This window comes from Solea senegalensis, linkage group LG21 (genome assembly GCF_019176455.1).
Source record: "Solea senegalensis isolate Sse05_10M linkage group LG21, IFAPA_SoseM_1, whole genome shotgun sequence".
Classification (NCBI taxonomy): domain Eukaryota; kingdom Metazoa; phylum Chordata; class Actinopteri; order Pleuronectiformes; family Soleidae; genus Solea; species Solea senegalensis.
Genome location: NC_058040.1, coordinates 17,305,974 through 17,330,424, shown reverse-complemented (window position 1 = coordinate 17,330,424; position 24,451 = coordinate 17,305,974). Strand labels below are relative to the sequence as shown.

Below are 24,451 nucleotides of genomic sequence, written 5' to 3'. Positions count from 1 at the left end.
AAACGTGGACTAATTCTTTTTAGCGCGGCACTGTGACTGTTGACCTTTCTGACCCTGAAACGTTCTTTAGTGTTCACACATTTTCTTCTGCTGCAGTGACTTTAAAAAAACATCTGTTTTACTTTAGCAGGAAACAGAAACAGGCATGACTGGCAACTCTCCCCTCTCCTCATCTTAATGGCTTGATCTCTTGATTGTAGCGTTTGAGGGGGAGGTTTTTCTCGAGATAATGATCCTCTCTCTCTCTCTGTCTCTCTCCCTCTCGCTCTCTCTCACATGTTGGTCTTAATAACGAGCAGAGAGTCATTAGATGAGTGGGAAACGTCTTGTGCAGCGTCAGCTCTGCGACATGAGTGTTGTGTGTGATTTGTGTGACTGTTGTTGTTGTTGTTGTTGTGGTTCTCTGCGTTTTAGGACGTGACGTCACTAAACTGTGTCCACCAACACATTCATCAAGGGAGATTTATGACAGTTGAAGACGGACCTTTCACGACCGCTTCTGTGTCTCTGAGCATCATAACCCAAGGTTTTCTTTTGTGTGTGTGTGTGTGTGTGAAATGTAAAGACTGGAGCCAAATCCACAATGACATCATCTGGGTTATTTTCTTAAACTCAAACTGGAAATCCCCCCCCCACCCCCACCCCCTGGGACCTACAGAAAACCTTTAAACAAGTGCTTTACATGTGGAGTTCTGCTCTCTGAGACCCAGTGAACGCAGGAAGACGACACAGATGCACGGCCGCATGCTTTGTTTTCTCGATCGTCTGGACTTTGGCTGAACGATGGGTCATGTTTGATTTGTAATTGCAGTTCAAAACGATACAATTCTGTTGTTAATTGATGTACATTTATGCCTATTTTAACACAAATCTGTACACGTAACCAAAATATTCGCAGCAATTCATGTCTTTAAATTCACTTCCTTGCATTAGAACAGTGGTTCCCAAATACTGGGTCAGGACCCACAGATGGGTCAGGGTAGATTTTTTTGAGGTCCTCACAAACAAATTCGCTACATTTTCCTCAACCATTTGTTTTAACTAAAGTGCATGAAATCATTCTCTTGGAAATTACTCAGTTACTAAATCAAAAATAATACTGAGGTTGCTATGAATTATGTGCTATGCTTTTGTCATGAACCAAATCACAACAGTTTGTCGTCATTAAAAAGTACATCCTTGTATAAAAAGTACGGCAAACACCACATTAAAATAATAGTAGCTAACATTTATAGTATCTCATGTTTAAATCTATGACACAAAAAAAAGGTGTAAAATTGCTGCTTTTCTCTATGGACTTTGGTGTGGGAGAGTGAGTGGTTTAAAAATAAGTGAATCAAACTCTTGTTTTGTGATGGAAAAGTCTTTAATGTTGAAAAAACCACTTCATCTTTCTGCTAGAGAGCATTTTCTCTTACTCTTACTCCTGCACCAAAGTCCATGGAGAAAATCATTGATTTTAGATCACTGGTCTACTGCTGCCTCGTGTGGTCACTTTGTGTCGCTGAGGTAAACCGAATGAAAGATGTAAAATGCTGCAGTCACACAATAAGACATTTGAAGTTAGTGATGAAGGCAGCAGTGGATCAACAACTCCTGTGAGCTGTGACGTTAAAATCGCAGATTTTCTCAATGGGATTTGGTGCAGGGAGAGTTAGTTAATAGTCTTGTCTGCGTAATGTTGAGATAAAGTGGCAACATTTATTCTTAAGGTATCATAGACATTAGCTATTAGCAGCTAATTTTTTGTTTTAGTATCTCATGTTAAATCTACAGTATAAACCAAATATTAGTTTTTCAGGGCGGATATCATTACTGATTATTACTAGTTGATAAACTAACTCTTACTAACTTTTACTAAGACAAAATGTTTATCCAGACTTTTTTACATGACATTTAAATACAACTTGAATAAATAAAATGATGCATAAACGGCCCTCGATTGGACTAAGTGCAAAAAATAGATCTTATCTTATTATGATTCTGTAAAAGACTGGAAAGATGCAGCTTCCCCTTGTGGTGCTTCAAAATAGAATCACTGGGACTGTATGTTGGTGAGCTCAACAGCGTTTATGTATTGCACATAATATTATGTGAAATATAATCTCGTATATCGTCTCGTTCCTCGTGGAAATCTAATCACATTATGTAGATGATTCCATGACTGTCGTTAGCCTGTCAACTCATGTCCGAGCGGCTCTCGCTACGACGTCAGCCGTCGCTCCGCCTGCGTCACACACGCGTCATTACATCGACGCTCCGTCCCAATGAAAACACAGCGCCGTCAAAAAAACCATAACAAAACATAATCCAAGTGGAAAATATGTTCCCTGTGAAGTGAAATGTGAGAATGCAGTTTATTATTTGTGAGTCGCGGACAAAGTCAAGAGACTGACGTTGAGGTCGGGGAGTGATGATGTCAGCGCTGTCGTGTGATTAGCACAACACACCAACGCCAGGCTTTAAAGAGGTGACTCACTTTCTCTGAATGTGACCAAAATACGTATTCAAACTGGAAATGAACTCTTCTATTACCATCTTGTCATGTGTATTTCTCATTAGCATAACTCCTACACTGTTTGTGATATCTAGCAAATTCAAAAACCAAAGACTCGGACCCTCATGTGGAGGATAAAGCGGTAGAAGGCGGATGGATGGCTTTATACGGCCAACCTCAGGACTTCCACGGAACCACCGTCCAATCACAGACGAGATTCCCATGTGTGGGCCAGTGAAAATAAAAGCCTCTGAAAGCTGAAATAAGTCCAACTACAACGAGGGTCGTCATGGCCAAAATTCGAAATGGCCGACTTCTCAACCTGTTCAGTTGAGGCCATGGTTACGGTGGACTCTTCATCTTGGTCCATAACATCTTTCCACTAAGTTTCAGGATATTCGGTGGAACTCAATGTACGCTCGAAATTCGCCAAAATGCAGAGGATTGTCGTGGGCGCGCCACTTTGAATCCGCAAGCCTTTGGACAACGGCCAGGAGCCGGTTGGGCCCCTGCCACTCGTGGCTTGGGCCCTAATAACTCGCAGAAAATGGAAAGAAAAAAATCTGAAATAAAGGTGAATGGCGTTGGAATTGGTTGCAGCTCTGAGAGACTGTGTGTGTGAGTGGTATTCCGCCGCTCACGGTCTGTTCACAGAATGTTCAGGCTTTTCTTAAGTAACAACAGATGAATGAATGAATGAATGAATGTGGTTTGTGTGTGTTTGGCTGCACATGGCGGCCACCTGGGTCACACACATGCTCACAGGAAGAATGTTTGACTCTCACATGTTAGACTCTGACGTAATTGTTGAAGAAACCAAGTCTGCGTCTGCGAGTTGGGATTATACCATTTTATTGATTATTTTCATGTTGATCAGCATTTACTCAAACCTCAAAATAATGATATTCTTAAGTGTCTTAAAGTGGCCCTAGCATGGTCCTCACTTCTATGTGAGATATGAAGGTGTACTTACAAACAGGAAGTCGTTTTTATGGTCAAAAACGTCCGTGTCGCTAAAAACAAGCCGATGTAAACGTCTCATCACTCGTCAGCCGTGCTGTTTCAGACCACACCCACAGAACACGGACTGTCTTGTGATTGGCCAGTTACCTGGAAGTGACGTCATTGGCCAATCAGCTCTCAGACCCGCAGCTCCCCCTCTGGAAAGGCGGATGCACCGCTAGCAATGATCAAAACATTGAGTAATGTCGTAATCCCTGACACATTTGATCCAGAGTCAGTGACACTGTGACAGTGAAAGACTGCTGCAGGACACCTTGGATAACGTTGTGGTTACCGAGATGATAAACACACATGCAAATGAAACATGAACATGTGTAGCTTAGCGTGTATCTTAGCCTGTAGCCGGCTATCGCTAATGCTAAACGACAGAACAAGCACACAAAGACAGTTATATATATGAAGTTTGGTGCTGTGTCCTGCTTTATGTTGCTACTTTCAACCGTAGAAGAAGAAAGAAGAAGAAGAACTACTCTCGTTGTAGCTGCTGAGCGTATCGGTTGTACGGAGCTCAGCAGCTACAACAAGAGTAGTTCTTCTTCTTCGGTCACCGGACTAGGAGGCGCTGCTGTTTACAAGTGTTGGGTGTGTTTGTGCAGAGACCTGTCACAAAGAAAAAACACTTCATTATCAATTCTTTCACTGTTTAAATCATCTGTCACTGTGATATCAACATTTCCCCAAGGCTTTATTCGAGTAGGTGGAGCCAATAAAAAAACTGTTAAGATATATGACACGAAGTTAAAGAGAAAACAGGTTCAGTACATGTCGTCAGTTATTGCAGTTTTGGCGCTGTATGATTGTAAACGCTGTCAGCAGCTGCTCCAGCTGGTGCTCCGGCCTTGAGACGCTAAAACCTTCAGCTCCTGGAGGCAATTAAGGTGCTTAAGGCGGTAATGGCCTCAATTAGCATCAAATTTGTCGCATATTTCAGTCTAATCTGTGATGTGGTAAAAGCTTTAACCTCTGAAATCACACTGTAAACACTGCTCTAAGATGGACGACGCGGGAAAACGTAAAAACAAAATGGTGGCAAACTGACTAACGCACTAATTGGCTAACTAACCAGAAAGACATGTCTCAAAGTGGGTTACTAGCATGGCTACAATCGCTAGGTTTTTTACTCTTTTCTTGTAAACGTGAATAAAACATGATGAGACCCGTGAATTAAAACAGACGGCGGCTTCTACCATGGGGCTAATGCTAGAGCTAACCACATAAAGTGCAATCAACAGCTTAAAGGCGACATAGACCGGAAGCTCCAATTAACGCTGCGTTGGTGTGTGTATCTGCGTCATTACTTAGTTTACGAAACCCTAAAGTTTCAGAACAAACAGTTCAGTCACTGCTGAGAAAATAGGGTTTTATTGTTTTCCTGGGCTCTGTGAAGCGGATCGGCACTTCCGTATGTTGATGTTGTCATCAGAAATCCTCACGAACTAGTGAGGAGTTTCAATATCAACTAGTGAAAGTGAGTTTTACATCAATGTCCACAAACCACACATTAAACACTGCCCTAAAATGGCACAAAATGGTGGCAAACATCCATGTAGCTGTCTTTCAGGACACTGGAAGAGTCTCACTGCTGATTGGCTTTTGCGACGTCTTGTCACAGCCAAATGTATCCGCTATATTTAGTATTTTAAAGCAACTTAATGTAAAGCTAGTGACGTCAGTTTGGCGTCGTAATCTCATTGCCCAAAAAATGTTGTGTCGTTACTTTAAATTTAAAGGGTTAAAGTGGACATATTATACCCTATTTCCCCCATTAAAATAGTTCCCTGGTGTCCTAATGAACATGTCAGTGACATGCTTTGGTCAAAATACCATAAGGATGAAGAATCATAGTAGTTCAATAACCCTGCTAAACCCGCCCCTTTCAGAACGCTCGGTTTTCGTGCATGGTCCCTTTATATGCAAATGAGACACAGGCAAACACACGCCCACTTCTTCCAGGGGGTTTCTGATTTGTCCTCTTTACAGCGCTTTACAGCTCTATTCGTCTCCCCCTCCCTCCACTAGCTCTCTGACAATATCAACATGTCAGCGAGAGTGCCGTCACAGGAAGAGACGTCCTACATAAGGATCGAGCCGAACACTGTCCAACTGTAAATCAGTTAAAAACACTTTAACTGAACAGAAGATCAGCGGTGACACAGAGAGTGCAGCACCGCTGATTGCCACCGCGGATCGCCAGCGGCGCGCTGAATAAACTGTATGTTGCTGTATCAGACCGGAGACTGTGCTCCGGAGACCTCACCACCGCTGACCAGCTCCGGTGCTCCGGCGAGCTGGCGATCAGCGGTGGCGATCACCGTGTAAGCTGAATAAACTGTATGTTGCTGTATCAGATTGTGTGTTCGTGTGTTCGCACCACTTCACATCAGACTGCGACCAGCGGTTGCCGTATTTAGTCAGGGGACGTATTTCACCGACGTACAAACACACAAATTGTTAAGAAAAGATCACATAGAGCTCATAACTGACCGAGCAGCGGTGCTGCACTCTCTGTGCAGCGGTGCTACACTCTCTGTGTCACCGATAGTCTAAACTGCCGCTGGCGATCAGCTGATCGCACCACTTCACATCAGACTGCGACCAGCGGTCGCCAGCTCGCCGGAGCACCGGAGGTGGTGAGGTGGTGAGGTCTCCGGAGCACAGTCTCCCATCTGATACAGCAGCATACAGTTTATTCAGCGGTTCAGGCTGTTTAGGCTATCGGTGACACAGAGAGTGTAGCACCGCTGCACAGAGAGTGCAGCACTGCTGATCGTCAAGCGGCGAGCTGCATAAACAGCTGATTTATGTGATTGTATCAGACTGAGTCTGTGCTCCGGTCATGGAGGACGTACTGAACAAATATGTTTAATTAGGACGTGTCAGAATGGTCAGTTATGAGCTCTATGTGATCTTTTCTTAACAATTTGTGTGTTTGTACGTCGGTGAAATACGTCCCCTGACTAAATACGGCAACCGCTGGCCACAGTCTGATGTGAAGTGGTGCGAACACACGAACACACGATTGCTGAATTTATCCAGCACATTAGCTTCATATATAAAATCCTCTGTAAAACACTGTGCTCCACTGTGCAGCCACCAACAGCACACTTGTCCCGCCGCGTTGACATAATAGCACTCTTCCTCCCTCGCCTGCACTCTCGCAGGGACAAGGTGGAGCTAAGGTGGAGCTTGCGAAGTAAACGTACTGGTGGGGCGGTAACATTCGCGGTGAAATGCGCATGCTGACGTCATAAGCGCAGGGAATTCAACATCGAGCGTTTTATCGCCTATACTTACAGGCATGGAGTAGATAGCATGAGAGGGTTAGCATGTTGCAGGCATCATACCTGAGTTAATAATGGAAATTCACAACGCTAGTGTCTTCTGCTGCTTTTAGAGTCATTTTAACAATTAGCATAGTTTAGTTTAGTGTAATTTAATTTTCATGTGCACTTTTCTTGTCTTGGGCCACACGGTGGAGTAGTGGTTAGCACTCTCGCCTTGCAGCGAGAAGACCCGGGTTCGAGCCCCGGTTGGAACAAGGGCCTTTCTGCATGGAGTTTGCATGTTCTCCCCGTGTGTGCGTGGGTTCTCTCCGGGTTCTCTGGCTTCCTCCCACAGTCCAAAAACATGCAATGTGGGGATTAGGTAAATTGGACACTCTAAATTGACCATAGGAGTGAGTGTGAGAGTGAATGGTTGTTTGTCTCTATCTGTGTGTGTGTGGCCCTGCGATGGACTGGCGAACTGTCCAGGGTGTACCCCGCCTATCGCCCGATGTAGCTGAGATTGGCACAGCACCCCCCGCGACCCTCTGGTGAAGGATAAAGCGGTTAGATGATGACTGACTTTTCTTGTCTCCCCACAGACGAGGTGAACGTCCTGCAGGAGCTGTCTCTTCAGGTGTCCATCAGCAGCAACGTCTCCATGACGGCGGAGGACGGCCAGTGTCCAGTCCTGCAGGTGGGACAGTACTCCACGCTGGCTCTTCCTCTTCACCAGCTCTTCACTGACAGGTCATTCTAATTCTCTTCATTCCTGGTTCCTCCGTGGCTTTAGAATGACACCACTTCCACTGTCTTTCAGCTGCAGAACCTCATAGAGAAAGTGTCTGTTTTTAAGTGTCCTCCAGTGTTACAGTGGTTTAGCTGTGGTTATCTTGTGTAACTCTACTTTGCTGAAAACGGGACGTGGTGTTGATGAATTCAGCTGCTGTGATGTGACACTGACTGAATGTAAACAGCCCATAATAACCTGTGGAGAAACAAAAGCCTCCAAGCCACTCTTCGGTGGTGTGATCAAGATTTAACGTGATAGTTCAGGTCTTTTTTGAAGCGGTTGACACAGTAACCGCCGACGTCTCTGGCGTGTGAAGTCATAGACGCTGCTTTATCTCAATCTAAGACAGACTTTTCCCACAGAAAACTAAAGTTTGACAGCTGCTCCCTCTCCCCCACCAGAGCCCATAGAGAAAATCTGTGATTTTAGCTCACACTGACACAGGAGCTGCCTGTTTGTGCCACTGGAGTAAATCTTAACAAAGGTTTTCAAACGCTAAAGTCACAAAATAACACATTTCAACGTAGTGGATCAATAACTCCTGTGAGGTTAAAATCACGGATTTTCTCTATGGGGATTGGTGTGGGAGAGTGACAGTTCTTCAAATTGAACTGACTGTCAGAAAAGTCAATTTAACAGTGAAAATAAAGCAGTAAATGTCTTCTAATGATACTGTAGATTAAAGTTGGCTTAGACTTTATGAGACGGGCCTTTTGTAAAGTGGCTAGGCTCCATGTTACCTCATAAGCCACACTATAAAAAGACATAAACTATCCAAGTTATGACATTTTACTCTGAGCCCAGCGGTCAGTGCAACAAAAATCTTGGGTAATTCTCTCAGTTTTGTGGCCAGTGCAGCGAGCGCATATGCTTTCTATCTGATCTACGGTTCAAGTTTGTGTCTTCTCATAAATGTTAGTTTCGTGCTTTCGTAGCACTCACACAAACCAGTTAAACCTGTGTGTGTGTTTGTTTGTTTGTTTGTTTGCATTCAGGTTTCCAGCTGAGTTCAGTTTACTGGTGCAGCTGCAGAGCCCTCAGAGAGAAGAGCGCAGCGTCTTCACCGCGCTCAGCCGCCGCGGCCACGTTGTGCTTCAGCTGCGGATCAGCGCCAGCGCCGTCGTCGTCGCGGGAACACAGCGGCGGCACTACGAGTGAGCCCCGATCCTCCTTTTAAAACAAAAATGAGAGTTAAACTGGTGTGAATATATCGATGTTTATGCATTACCCATCAAACCCCCCCAAAAAAAGTCCAGATGTCAGAACCTGATTACAACATCCATCACAGGTAATTGAGGATGACTCATGCCCATTCCTGCTTCTTGGCTGCAGTGAAGGAAGGTTCTGTGGAAGTGTATTTGTTTGCAGTCCTGTGTGTGTGTGTGTGTGCTTGGCTGTCTCTTTGGTGAAATGATTTATTAAGTGTCTTTTGGCAGGTTCTTTCCTTTTTACAGAAACCACAGAGCTCCGAGCAATACATCACTGTGAGACAGCACACGGAGCAGGGCCAGGAGATAAATACACACTGATAATTACCTGTCATGTGCCGTTGGCACATCGTTGGTTTTGTTTTAAAAGGTATAGATGGGGATTTCTGGGAGTTGATACATACAACACATACATAGCCTGTGTGTTACTTAGAGGCGAGTGTGTGAATGAGGCAACAAACTGCCGGCAGTGAGTGCATGCAAAAAAGATTTTAATCACTTAAAGTAAAAATGTTGACCTGATAAAAGCCATCTCAAGAATACATTAGTCATTGTACCTCCTGCACCAAACCCCATAGAGAAAATCAGTGATTCTAACATCACAGCACAGGCGGTGTTGATCAAATGTCTTTCATTCAGATTTACCTCAGTGACATAAAGTGACCACACGAGGCAGCAGCAGACCAGCGGTGATTTTCTCTATGGACTTTGGCAGAACTTCAGTCTTTCCCATGGCAAGATGAAGTGGCAAACATGTTTTCCCTCGATGTCATAGAATTGAGCTGTTGTAGATTTGATAAGTCCATAAAGACACAGGATCTGCTGATGTACTGCTGCCTCGTGTGGTCACTTGAATAATTTCAAATGCCGAAGTCACAGAACAACACATTGGAACTTACTGATGGAGGCAGCAGTGTGTCTCTGTGATGTTTAATCTATGATTTTCTCTATAGGCTTTGGTGCAGGAAAATTGGTTAAAGGTTTTGCGGTGGAAATGAAACCTGTTCTTCAGATGCAGTAGACGTGAGCGAGCGTGTTTCCACTCAGTAAAAAGTCTGTCTTTCAGCAGGAAGAAGCAGCAAACAATGGCCCGAGCATGTTTTCAAATGTCTCCTCCAGATTAAGTCATTCAGACGTTTCCTGTCAAGACGAAAGACGTGATCACATCTGTGTGTGTGTGTGTGTGTGTGTGTGTCTGTCTCAGGTTCCCAGTCAGCAGTCTGTCTGATGGAAAGTGGCACCATGTGGCCGTCAGTGTGTCTGCCAAGCAGCTGGCCGTGTATGTGGACTGTTCCCTGCTGGAGAGCGTGGACTGGTTTTACCACGGCCTGGGCGTGAGCACAGACGGGCTGCTCATGGTCGGCGGCGTCACCGAGGACTCGGAGACCACGTTTGAAGTGAGTCCCTCAGTTTTATCTGCACGTTCATCTCTGTTCACATCATTTCTGTCTTTCCACGCCTGGAAACTGAATTCATTAACTTTTATTTTTCTTACCTCGGGTCAAAAATCGTATCTCGCTTAAATAAATAAATGGATTTTTGAATAATTTACTTTCAGCATGTCCAAGTTTCACATTCTACTTATAATTTCAAAATATACTTACAGTCCAAAAATCCACTTATATCTGCAAAAACTACTTAAAAATATACTTACAGTTCCAAAATCTATTTATAGTTCCAACATTTACTTAATTCCCAAATCTACTTTGGGAATGATGTTCCACATCATATGTTACGACTGGGATGTTGTTGTTGGTGGAAAGAACACACACAGAGACTTTTTTCCCATCATGCCTCTGGCCCTGTCATCACACACACACACACACACGTTGAAGCCTCTAATGCTTAGAAACCCTGTGTTTGTTTTTCTAAAGTATGAGTAGAAAATCCCTTTAAGCCGCTCTGAGCACTTGTTCATTTACCTCCCGCACGCCACGCTTAGGTTAAATTACAGAGGAAACGCTGATGAGTGTTTGGACGCAGGCTCCGCCCCCTTCATTGAACGTGACAACATGAAGTCATCTCTTTAATTTATTGTCCTCGTTTGGACCGTGGGAGGAAAATTTACACTTTGCAACCTTTTAATTTGCGGCGTTAATGCTACAAATGCCAGAGTCTGTTTCTTTAAGTATTATTAAACATTTAATGTCGCTGCAGAGCATCAGATCCAGCAACGTGATTGGCTTTTAGATTTTCATGATCGTTTAGTCTTTCAAACTATTATCTAAGTTAATTGATTAGTAGTTTGTTCCATAAAATTAGGGATGTCCCGATCTGATATTGATATCAGATATCGTTCCAATATCAGCTAAAAAATGAGTATTGGAGTATATCGTAGTGCCTCTAAAGCAGGGGTGTCAAACTCATTTTTGTTCAGGGGCCACATACAGCACAATTTGATCTCAAGGGGGCCGGACCAGTAAAAATAGCAAAATAATAGAATAATAACCTATGAACAACAAGAACTCCTTTGTTTTTTCTCCTTTGTTTTACATTTAATGAGGGATAATTTTACAAAACAGTGCAATTTCAACAATATCGTGTCTAAATTTACTATTTACACAGCACACTGGATCTATAAAGGCACAAACATTTAGTCACAGGTATCTGGAGCATTTGACATTACGTTTAGATTAGTGTGAAATTTTAACAAATTCATCCTGTGGGCCGGATTGGACCCTCTGGCGGGCTGGTTCTGGCCCCCGGGCCGTATGTTTGACACCCCTGCTCTAAAATCTCCGATATAAGCGCTACGATACAACAGTCCATTCCGCTCCAGCACTTCTATCCAGCAGCGTCGTTGTGATCACGTGGGCTCTGCGCGTTGGATGCATGTCGATCACATGATCACAACAACAGCGTGTGTGTGCTACTGTTATTTCAGACGTGAAACATTTTTCTTTAACCTCTGAAATCAGAGGCTACGAAGCCACACACCGTATGCACCACGTTAGCTCATCCTGAGGCGAGCTGCTAAAACAACAGTGACGAGTCACTCATCCTGTGTGGGTTGGGCTAATCCAAAATAGTGAAAACAAGACTGAAGACACGCTGTTACCTGTGAAACACGGGTGCTCTGAAAACACCCCCATTAGTACTTGGTACTTTCCTCCTGATGAAATGAACCATAGACTGTATGAAATGAACATGAAAAAAATCCAATATTCTTATGTTGAAGGTTAAAATAGTTTTTCTCATACCTACTGTTGCTGACTATTGTTCTCTGTTTCAGTAATATCACTTGATCACGCCTATTCTAACATTCCACACTACAAAATAAGTCATTAAAGTATGTATGATTCGTGCTGATATCGGTATTGGCCAATACTCAAGGCTGCAATATCGGTATCGTATCGGAAGTGAAAAAGTTGTATCGAGACAACCCTACTTAAAACGTCAGAAATTGTTGATCAGTGTTTGCCAAACCTCGAAAATAATGACGTTCTCAGTATTTGCAGTTTCTTTGACAGTTTTCTTTTGAAAATTTGGTGAATTTTAGTAAAGGTTATAATAAGCACTTTTAGAGTGTTAAAAGTGCAGCATAAATAAAATGTGTTATTATTACAGTTATGGTTCCTTTTAATGGAAAACAGGTTAATTGAATGTCTTGTTTTGTCCACACACCCAAATGATTCAGTTTGAATGATTTCTTTATTAAACGGAGCAAAGAAAACAGAAAATATTCACATTGAAGAAGCTGAAAAATCTGAAAACTTGTTGTTAAAAATTACTATAATCGATTAAATTATTACTGCTACATGAAAAGGGGGCGGGACATGGACATGCAACTGGGAGGGCTTATTTAATATAGTCTCTGTCTTCATTTCACAGTTAAACAGCCTTTTTCAACAGTGAACTGAACAGTGATTTTAACATCACAGCACACAGGAGTTGTTGATCCTCTGCTGCCTCCATCAGAAAGTTCAAATGTCTTATTTTGTAAAATTTGGCTTTGGAAATCCTCTATTCAGATTTACCTCAGTGACACAAAGTGACCACACGAGGCAGCAGTGGACCAGCAGCTCCTGTGTCCACGAGAGGTCAAAATGCTGCTTTTCTCTAAGGGCTTTGGTGTGAGTTTTACAAACAGCATTCTCTTGAGAAAAAGTCGGTAATTCATATCGTTCTACCGTTTTAGGCAGATTTTGACCTGCCTTGCATTGTGGGTATTCTGGCCCGCTGACAGCAGGGCCGTCCTGCTGAATCCGAGTGGGCAGTGTGTGTGTGTGAGTGACTGTGGGTGGTGAGGAGAAGAAGAAGAATTTGAGCGGCAGCATCTGGATTAGTTCTCTGCAGCAGATAACATGAAAACATGGATTCTCCAGCCACTGCTTTTCCCCCCGGTGACGAGCTCTGAGGATGCAGCACATCCATAATCAAAGGTGGTGACAGACGCTTTTTTCTGCGTTATGTAATTTAATAGCTTAAATGCAACAACCACACTGAAAAATCTGCTTTTACTTCATGTTTTCACGCTCATGACGTCATGTTTTTGTTCCTTATGAGGTGTTAAAGATGCTATGAGGTAAGAAGATGTTTGTCTTTATTTGATCTCAGTCAGGGATGTAATTACAGTTCCGTCCTCGTCTGTCCACGCTTCTTTTTTTTTTCTCCCCCACTTCCTGCCGTCTCCTGGCAGTAAACAACAAACACACTGGTCAGTGTTTGGTAAACACTCAAATGTGTTAACGTATAATTTATGTAGATAATATTTATGTATTATATACACACGATCGCACTGATTTTAAAGCTCTGGATCATGCAGGTAATTAGTTCCGGATTTATTTGTAAGATACAGTATTATGAGGGTTTTTCTCAGGTACCAGTCTGAGATACGGCTGTATCTTAAGAATACGTTCATCACTTTTCTTACCATACGACAGCCTTTTCTGGGAAGTTTCTGCATCACTCACTGTCACCACATCAGCGTATTTTGAGTCACAGGGAAACAGGAGCTGCTGGTCCACTGCTGCCTCGTGTGGTCACTTTGTGTCACTGAGGTAAATCCGAACAAAGGATTTCAAACACAGAAGTCACAAAAAAACACTTTTGAACTTAGTGACGGAGGCAGGAGTAGATCAACAACTCCTGTGTGCTGTGACGTTTAATCAATGATTTTCTCTATGGAGTTTGGTGCAGGAGAGTGAGCAAAAAAAGCATCACTTTCCTGTTGGAAACACATTCTTAAGTTATTGTAGACTTGCGTTGGTGAAGGACATCCCAAAAACCCCAAAACATTTATTTTCATGCTGTGGATCTGAACAGATCTGTGATTTATAATCTTATTCTTTTAATTATTCACTGACTATAGTCATCTTTCAAAATAGTCGTTAGTTTTGGCCGTAATTCACGTCATTGTCCTCTGTGTCTCTACTGCACATGTTTTCCTGCTCACGCCGTCTCTTTGACGTCTGTCTCCGCAGGGTCGTCTCAAACAGTTGACCTTCATGATGGACGACCCCGGCGCCGCCCGGCTGCACTGCAGCCACCACCCGCCCCGCTGCACCGAGGCTCCCCGCTCCCCACGCACCAGCAGCAGCACCAGCAGCAGCGGCGGCGGCAGCATCATCCCAGAGGAGGTGAGGATGGAAGGATGAGTGTGGAAGAGAAAAAGAAAGCAGAGTGAACTCTCTCCTCTGATTTGTGTCTGAGGTGAATCCAGGAGTCCTTTGAAGGCCACTGTGCAGACGCTCAGACGACTGCGGCTAATACTTTGATAGACACTGTGAAGCCTGATTGAAGATCATCAGAGGATTTCTTTTCTTTTTGTCTTTTGTAAAAACGCTGTGGTTTTTCCAGTTCCAGTCTGATGACTCCAACGAGTGGGTGTCGCTCGCCGGTGTTTGTTTTAGTGTTTGGCGACGTCGAGATGATTGTCAGTGTGATGTTTGTACAGTAAATCCATGTACGCTCACTCGTGTGAGGCGGAGGCTTCCACTGAGGCAACGCTCGTTCACTGTGAGTGAGGTTACGTCATGCGTGGAGTCTCCACACCAACATCTCCACACAGGAAAATGGGTTTCTAAACCCCTTTGCCACATTTTAACTATTTAACATTATTTTTATCAGTTTTTCAATTCTTAATATTTTACATGTGTAACTTGACAGTGACATCCAGCTTGCCAGCATACAGTCCTGGTGGTGTGTTTTAAAGTGCCACAAGGGGGAGTCTTTCTCAATCGTATCGGATTGTTGTTGGGTTTTTTTGCTTTTCCATTAATGATAGAACAGAAGCATATTGTGTTCACCTAAAATCATTTTTAAAAAGGATCTGTTTTTATTTATTTTTTTGGCGTAAGAAACGGACCCGAAAATAAATCTTGCAAGAACAAACCAGGAAAAGACCTCGTAAAAACAGTCCCCTTTTTAAAAATAATCTTAGGTGAATACGCTTCAGTATGATAGCACCTGGTATTCTGCTCTGACGACGTTCCAGTCGAGCTGATTGGTCAGTGTAATTGTATTTCAAATCTTACGAAAATCTGCCTCCAGCACCAGACGTCTAACTCTTCTTTCTGTTTTAATCGTTTCTTCTCAGAATGTTCTCCTGTCCTCTAACGACCTGGAGGACCTTCTGTCCAAACCTGATGACGAGTCACTCATGAGCCTCAGAACTGTGAGTAGATTATTTGTGAAAAGCTCTTGGTTTAAGTCGACAAGTAAACAAACGTAGGAAAAGGCATTGCCTGGTTTTTACAGCTGTGACCCACATCATGTTCATCATAATAATAACGACAATAATCACTTTCATGTACGCTTCATAACACACAAAGAGAAACCGTTTTTGAGGATGTCCAGAGTTGGACAGAGTTCCAGATGTGTCTGCTGCCAGACTGAAAAAAGTGTGGAGATGGACGTGAGGAGACAGAGAGCAGACCTGAGGTGATGATGTCCACCTCACCACATTCTGTCAGGACATTTTCTCTGGTCTTCAGAACTTTAAAGACGCTTTTTCACAGGTTTTAATTAAGACTTCAGGGGTTAAGGTTAGGCTGTTAGTTATCATGGTTAAGGTCCTTTGTATATATTGTTTAGATCCAACTCCTCTGGCTCTGTCTGTCTCTGACATGAAAGACGTCTTTATCCGTCTTTTCTCCTTCAGAGATGCAGGTAGATTGAGGTGTGAAGTAGAATTCTCCTTATAAGATCTTTTCTTTCTTTCTTTCTTTCTTATTGTTTTAGGTCAGTATTGGATATATCGTTAAGTCATTTTTTTTATTATTTTTTTTATTTGGAAAATAACACTTTTTTTCATAAATAACCTGCATTTAAAGGGTCAAAATTCTCAAAATGATCAACCGTTTGATGGTTTTGAGCAGAGCTGAAGTAGTTTCAGAGATTTATGTAGAAAAAAAAGCTTAAAACAATATTAATCTGTAAAGTTTTTCTTACAGTTTTTTGGAAGTGGTCATTTTTGTCCTTAATGACTTAAGAGTGCATTAAATTAAACTGATGCCGAGGTGATGAGTGAAAGACTTTAGGAAAAACAAGGAAAAAATAATTGAACCCAGGAGGTAATGCAGATTTAAGAAGAATGGGGGTAACTGCTGCTAATTACCTACTGATGTGTTGATTGAACATGTGATACAAACAATTTACAGATGTCGTGTTTTCATGCTGACCAATCACAGTCTAACAGCTTTGAATAACACATGCGTCAGTACGAGCGGAGATGGAGAGATTGCCTCAGGTCGTCTTTTACAAAAGAATCGCCGTGATCCCAAAACTGGTATTTTAACAACCTTTTTTTCCTCAGAAAATCTTTCAGATCAAGTGGCAATTGAAGTTATTTGACACTGATTGAGAAGGTGTCATTATAAAATGGTATGTCAGTATTTGTCCCGACCTGCAAACCCACCCAGTTCTGGTCTGAGCTGAACAGCGACTGAGAAACACCTATAAAGACGAGATAAAATAAAATTGAACTAGTTAAATAATTAACACAGTATTATCTGTTATAACCATGGTAAAATATGTCATGGTAGCACCTGCACTTGTTGACAAAAGGCAGGACTTCTAAAGCGACCCAACCTCAATGGTAACATACCATCAAAATGATCTTTTTAAGGTCAAAATCCTACATTTTGTTGCTTAAACACTGATGTAAGTCAGCAAAAAGCAGCAGAGGGTTTTTTGACATACAGGGCATTTCCATTAGGAGGGTTCAAATCCATCAACGTCCTCTCAGCTTCACCGCTCCGGCTCTGTGAACTTCCATGTTTACTCGAGGTCCCTGACCTCCGCGAGTGTTTAACATCTCAGAGGAGCAGTGGATGAAGTCTCTACAGAGAGCAGCACCTGTCAGGGCCGTGGCCCCAGAACAGGACATGTATCAAAGTCAGGAAACCAACAACGCTGTGGCCCCACAGTTGGAAACGTTCTGCTTCAAAGGCGACGGCAGCAGACCTTAGCGAGAAGCAGGAGTAGACGCTGTTAATGAAGTGGTCTGTGAAGTGGATTTAATGAGAAACAGACCGTCTAAAATCATAATCAACCTCTGTTTCCTACATGATAAACTTTTACTCTTCGTTCATTTGTTTCCAATCTTTTTATTGGCACGTTTGTTGTTTGGATCATAAAGTGTTGGAAAATGGCAAGTAAGGAAGATATGAAAGAATTGAGGCCGCCACATATGCATATGCTGTAAATCCAAGGAAGCATCTGTCTGTCTGTTACGTAACTGAAGGATTGTGATATCTAGAAGATTCAAGCTAGCCTGTCGTATGTTAGGTGAGATTGCCGCCGCACCCCCGCGTGACCCTCATGTGGAGGATAAAGCGGTAGAAGATGGATAAATGGATGGATGGATAGACACCAGAAACAGAGAAATAGAGCTTTAATTGCGCTCCATATACTTGTCATTACTGTGGAACCTCAGGACTTCCCGCAGACCTAACCGTCCAATTGCAGACAAGGTTCACCGGCACTCACACATTTTTGACATCAGCTTCTCAATGCAGTAATTCCTAAACGGTCAAATAACGGCCAGATATGGAAAGTGAAAGTTATCCTGGGGAAAAAGGGGCAGAAGAACTACACAGCACTTCTACAGCCATAAAATCAAAAATGAATCCAGTCCAACAGTTAGCTTGACAGGCTTCAGACTTGGCAGGTGACTCAGTAAAAGCACCAGTGTGTGCTTTGCCCACTTTGACGTCGTTTGGATAAGAAGTGGAAGAGATGTTGGTAAAAATATGGCGGACATCTCGCTAAAATAGCTGCTTCCAGCAAGTCAGGGGACACTTCAGACAGAGATGTCTTTTCACTACAAATATTCTGCTTCTCCTTTGCTGCAAATACACCCCCAAAAAATAGGAAAGAGTCTAAAGTCGATTTAAGATAATAAACCTAATAAAAGTCCTGTCGTCATTGTGCAGTGAGCTTCATGGCTGGAGAAGATGAATGTGAGTCCTGTGTTGTGTATGAAGTGATGAGTCTGTCTGTCCGTGTTTGTGTGATGAGTTGGTATCAGGACAGACGGAGAGCGGCGATCTCTCAACATTCACATCGTATCAAACTCAAGAAATAAACATTTTTTTGGTGTTTTTGTAGTGATTCTGGCCAAATGTAAAGAATCAAAGACACAAAAACCCTGTCAAACTATTGTTTTTTTACTGGCACGCTGAGACTAAAACATAGAATCCATCAATGCAACCTTTTATGTAAAGTCTGGCAACAGTCGTCTGTTGAATGACTTTTTTCACACGTTTATTTTCGTCTCGGTTTTTAAAGCAAACTGTTGCCAAATATTGGAAGGAATGGAATGTTGCTTGTAAAATAAATAACCTTTTTGAATTGACACGTGAAAGCATCGCAGCACTTTGGATCTTTATCGTAAACGAATGCTAATCATCTGCGTACATGCACATCAAGACTTTTCATGTCAGGATTTTCAGACTTAAAATCTGATCACCTCACAGCTTATCCTTGGTAGAAGTTGGTGACGTACGACGAGTTATTTTTTTTCTGGAAAGTTGTGGGTTTTCCAGTGCCCAGTGACACATTTGTGCGTTTCGATATTGAATATCGAATTGTTGCATCCCTACTTTTGGCCACATTTAAAAAAAATGTGGCCTGCGTTTTCAACACATAGCAGATTCAAATCTCATTTTCAGCCGGCAGGTCATTTTAGTAAAGTCTGCAATGACTCCTGTTTATCCTCAGCCAATCAGAGACCACGACGGCGTGACGGCAACGACACCAGGAACAAGAATACAACATCAGTTTATCGGAGAAATAAAGACATGTCATTTCTTCTTCTCACGTGTTTTTGTAGCCACGTTTTACGTGACCAGATGTGCTAGTTGCGGTTTCCGTCAGGTAAAATATCGGGAATTTTTGCGACCTGACGGGGAGTTAGCTTTGAAGTACGAACTTTACAAGATGTCTAAAAGCAAAAAGCTTCTGTATATTTGAGTCTGAAAACGTGAATTTGACGTTGACATATGACAGACAGAATGTCCAGATTTATCCCGACTATCTTGTCTGTCTTTTATTTGGACATTTTCCATAAATGTTATTTGGAAGCAGGACGGAAAAGTTGTGGAGTAGCTTTTGCAGTTTTCTCACATTCACATTACATTCAAATACTCAAGAAAACGTCTGAAACAACGATCTGTAGGCTCATGTTTTTTCTCTATGTCTCTTATTCTAGCCAGAGGCAACGGCTGAAGTCAAAGGTCAGAGGTTAGAGTACGAGCGGTTGCTTTTACTCCCTAAAGACAGTCACATGTTCTTCCCACCCTCTGACACAATGACAGTGTCATTTATCGCGAATAGATTTATTCGTTACTTTATCATCCATCCCAGTGGTTCCCAAACACTGGCTGCACTTGTAGCTCCCTCTACTGGACAAAGCTGGAGTTAATTCAGGTTTAAATCTGGACAAATACCAAAGTTTGGGGGTTAAAAAAAGATTGTGACAGCTCCAGCTCTGGGTATCATTCTGTCATGGATGTAAATTTGATGTTGTTCCTTTAAACTGTGTCAACTCCACTTGACAAACATCACAACCTCTCGCTGATCTCAGGGCGGCTCAGGTTTACACTGCTGCTCTCGTTCTGAACGAAAAAAAAAACTGAGGTTGCTCAACACAAATAAGGCTCAGGTGGACGAGGCCGGGCTGACAGACAGACGTCTGTGAACGTCTGCCAGAGACGCCGCAGCGAGGCTCAGCCGCGGAGAAGACGTCAGCGATGTTGGAGAAAAACTCTTGACAGCGTAACGGAGGAGCTGCCAAGTCTGTCTCCACCATGACGGCTCTCCTGAAGGAGCAGCTGATGTTTCCTCACAGCTCTTTTCTCAGAGTCCTAACATGACCGTGCTTGAGGCTCAAAAACTGCTGGATCACTTTGAATTAGGCTTTAAATGCTCCGATGAAGTGGATCAGTCCGGTCTGACGTTAAATGTCAAAGTGAACAGCTGAAAAAAAACCCTGGTCCACGTTCATCCTGCTTGAAGAGTTCACCTCAGTGCATGGAGCTGATTGATTGTTGTCTTTCATGTAAGAAAACATCAGACAGGTTCTTTAAAGATCCTACAGTGATGTTTGTGGATCCAGACTCACAGTTCAGGTAAGAATGCGTGAAATGATCAGCACTATATCTGTATCAGGTATCAGAAAACTGCACGACTAAAACAGTTGGTGAATCGTCTGCTTCCCCCTTGACTTCTACTCTAGCGCCCTCTACAGCCACACCTCAGCCTCAAAATGTCCGTCTTTTTTGATTATTTTAACCATAAAAAGGGCTTTTGCCCATTTCCTAGAATAACTTACAATATCTGGCAGTTATTTACTGTTTACTGCATGTACATCTGTACGTGTACACGAATACCAGATTTTGTGTGTTAAATTTGAAATTTGAACAGTATGAAACAAACAATAACATGGGAGTTTTTGTCTCAGTGTCCGAAATATGGAAACTTATGTACAGGCATGTTTGTACAACGCTCTCTCCTCTTTGATGACAATGGCAACAGCGTGAGTGAAATCACCGTAATAACCAAGCGTTGGCTTTGACACGCAACTTCTCAACGTTCAGAAACTGTTGGAATTTTTCCGATAGCACAAACCATCGCGTAATCACAGCAATGCGTGTGCAACCGTGTTGTCTGCGATACACTCTTTGTGTACAGTAAGTGTTCATTTTTTATGTTTTATTAATTTTGCACAATGAAGAAAATGTATATTTACATCTTCACGAGTACACGACCTCTGCAGTGAAAACATTTGAGACACAGGGAAACATTTGAGAACATCATATATATATATAATATATCAGTATTGGTATCAGCGCAATCACTCCCGATATATCGGCATATCTGATATCGTCAAACAGTTCTCTTAATATTCCCCTCCGGTCAATATCTAATGTTTTATTGAGCCTCTTTTTGATGAATTTAAAGTATTTAAAGTGTAACATATGAGATTGAAATATGTATTTGCACAGGGTTTAAGCTGATTTATATTTTGTCTGTTCAAGTTTCAACATCACTCTTACCTCAAAAAGCACAATTTCTGCCTTGTAGCTCACTGTTTGTCTGCAGTGAGCTGCACACAAAAGTTATTCGTTTTTGGAATTTTTTGTAGTGATGGGAATCAGTGTCGGTCAGTATCGGTATCGGTCTGATATTGGTCACTATGCATAGATTGTAAAAATGTAAATAAAAAAGTCTTTAACCACTTCATACGTCCATAAATGGTCGAAAATGACTTTATTGGCCCCTTAAATGCTTCCACACTCGTGGTTGTTTGGGCACTGTGGCTTCCCCTCTTCTGTCATCTGTCATCCTCTCAAATCCAAAGTTGAAATAAGCTTGCGAAGTTTGAATCACAAAGTTGAAATCATGAAGTTGAAATCGCAAAGTTGAAATCGTGAAGTTGAAACATGCTCATGAAGTTGAAATCACGAAGTTAAAATCGCAAAGTTGAAATCGCAAAGTTGAAATCTGCTAAAAAAAAAAAAAAAAGACTTCTTTGGTCACATACTTTTACTCAAGTATCACTTTAAGTACTCTATCCAAGACATGGTACAAGTGGAAGTGGAAGGGTGTGTCACACTCGGTGTGTGTGTGTGGGGGTGTGTCTGCTGCATGGGAGCTGCAGGACCAGCCTCCTGTGTGGAGCTCTGTCTGCCTGTGAGCACAGTTCACAGCAGAGTGGAAGTGTGGACAGACTCTCCAGCGTCTCCTGCTGCAGTCATGCTCCACCATGTTGGACTGTACTTGCTCCTGGGACGTCTGCTGCTGCTGCTGCTGCTGGATTCACAGCGAGTGCATGCACAAGGTCAAAGGCGACCGACTGTTCAGGTACAGGCTGCTGGGACATGTTTACTGTTTTCATTTCTCTGAGTCAAGACTGAGTCCTGTTTGTTCATCTTTTGTGAAACAGTCGCTGTCCTTTAGATTCCATTCAAACCAGTCATTTATTGTATACATTTGTGAGGACAACTTAACACTAAGAGAGAAGGGGATGCTTGTTCTTTTCTGTCTCAACCTCCACCATCCAAGTTATTTTTAAGTTGAAATCTGCTCGCGAAGCTGAAATTAAGAAAAGTTGAAATTACTTTAACTTGAAATCACGTAAAGTTGAAATCTGCTCGCAAAGTTGAAATTACTTTAACTTGAAATCACGTGAAGTTGAAATCTGCTCGCAAAGTTGAAATTACTTTAACTTGAAATCAAGTAAAGTTGAAATCTGCTTTAAAGTTGAAATTACTTTAACTTGAAATCAAGTAAAGTTGAAATCTGCTACTTAAAGTTGAAATTACTTTAGCTTGAAATTACGTAAAGTTGAAATCTGCTCGCAAAGTTGAAATCAAGTAAAGTTGAAATTACTTTAACTTGAAATCACTTAAAGTTTAAATCGGCTCGCAGAGTTGAAATTACTTTAACTTGAAATCACGTAAAGTTGAAATCTGCTCGACAAGTTGAAATTAAGAAAAGTTGAAATTACTTTAACTTGAAATCACGTAAAGTTGAAATCTGCTCGCAAAGTTAAAGAGTACTTTAACGAAATCACGTAAGGTTGAAATCTGCTCGCAAAGTTGAAATTACTTTAACTTGAAATCCGCGTGAAGTTGAAATCTGCTTTTCCGCAAAGTTGAAATTACTTTTAACTTGAAATCAAGTAAAAAGTTGAAATCTGCTTCCATAAAGTTGAAATTACTTTAACTTAAAATCACGTAAAAAGTTGAAATCTGCTATAAAAGTTGAAATTACTTTTAGCTTGAAATTAGGCAGGTTAAATCGCTCACCAGAAATCAAGTAAAGAGTTGAAATTACTTTAACTTGAAATCACTTAAAGAAGTTCATCGGCTACATAAAGTTAAGTACTTTGAAAGCTTGAAATTACGTAAAGTTGAAATCTGCTGCATAAAGTTGAAATCCAAGTAAGTTAGAGAGTACTTTTTAACTTGAAATCACTTAAAAGTTCATCGGCCATAAAAGTTGAAGTACTTTAACTTAAATCACGTAAAGTTGAAATCTGCTTTCATAAAGTTGAAATCAAGTAAAGTTAGAGAGTACTTTAACTTGAAATCACACCAAGTTGAAATCTTTTCATAAAAGTTGAAATCAAGTAAAGTTGAAGTACTTTAACTTGAAATCACCCAAAAGTTTAAACCATAAAGTTGAAATTACTTTAACTTCAAATCACGTAAAAGTTGAAATCTGCTTTCATAAAGTTGAAATCAAGTAAATTTGAAATTACTTTAACTTAGGAAATCACTTAAAGTTTAAATCATTTCGCAAGTTGAAGTACTTTAACTTGAAATCACGTAAAGTTGAAATCTGCTCGCAAAGTTGAAATCAAGTAAATTTGAAATTACTTTAACTTGAAATCACTTAAAGTTTAAATCGGCTCGCAAAGTTGAAATTACTTTAACTTGAAATCACGTAAAGTTGAAATCTGCTCACCAAGTGGAAATCTTGTGAAGTTGAAGAAATCTGCTCGCGAAGTGGAAACCTGCTGGTATGCCAGCTGCACTCACGTCTTCAGGTGTTAGCCGTGGGAGGAGCTATATCAACTGGAGGAGCTGAAGACCTGTGTTGTTGCTCAAGAAGAATACGAATTTCCAAATTTTTCGCATTGATTAGTATCTGAATATTAGCTGCAGCAGAAACGTTAGCTCATCAACAGGGAATATTTGTGAATAAATCATTGCTAGTGAACTGTGCTTAGCATCTTAAAGCCACTAAAGGGAAAGTTTGTTGTAATGACACAGAAAAACCACACGAGTGGAGTGGATGCACGTCGTTCAATCATTTAACGAGAAAAGTCGTTCCGGGAGAGAGTTTGGGACACATGACCAACAGGTTTTAAAATCCCAAACATGTGAACGCGTGTGATTGATTAAAAACCTCTTAACAACAGTAGATCACAGCAGTTAGGCACGTATCACTACGCCGACACTACACAAGTCGTGGTGTTTCACCTGTTCTAGTCCCTTCTAGTTCTTCACCAGTGAGAGAGAGAACTAGCATAAATTGTAGTTATTTTAGTCCATGACTGTCCTTCTGTCTTTGGTTTGTTTCCCCCTCTGTGGCTGTTTGTAGTCGCAGTTTTCTGTCACGGTCCTTTGAATATAATCAAATTATTATTATGATGAGAGACAGAAATGTGCAGCGTTGCTCTTTTCATTATTCCTGAAACTATTGCAAACGCTGC

The 24,451-nt window shown here is 41.8% G+C and overlaps 1 protein-coding gene across 1 annotated transcript in view; it reads left to right on the top strand.

Annotated features, from left to right (window-relative positions):
* The first annotated feature begins 7,357 nt into the window (after window positions 1-7,357).
* Window positions 7,358-24,451, top strand: part of LOC122758661 (collagen alpha-1(XI) chain-like) — a 37,976-nt gene continuing 20,882 nt past the window's right edge. The window contains exons 1-5 of the mRNA XM_044012931.1: window positions 7,358-7,533; window positions 8,572-8,730; window positions 9,989-10,181; window positions 14,208-14,363; window positions 15,323-15,400. Coding sequence (XP_043868866.1) covers window positions 7,358-7,533; window positions 8,572-8,730; window positions 9,989-10,181; window positions 14,208-14,363; window positions 15,323-15,400 — 762 coding nt within the window. The remainder of the gene's footprint in view (window positions 7,534-8,571; window positions 8,731-9,988; window positions 10,182-14,207; window positions 14,364-15,322; window positions 15,401-24,451) is intronic.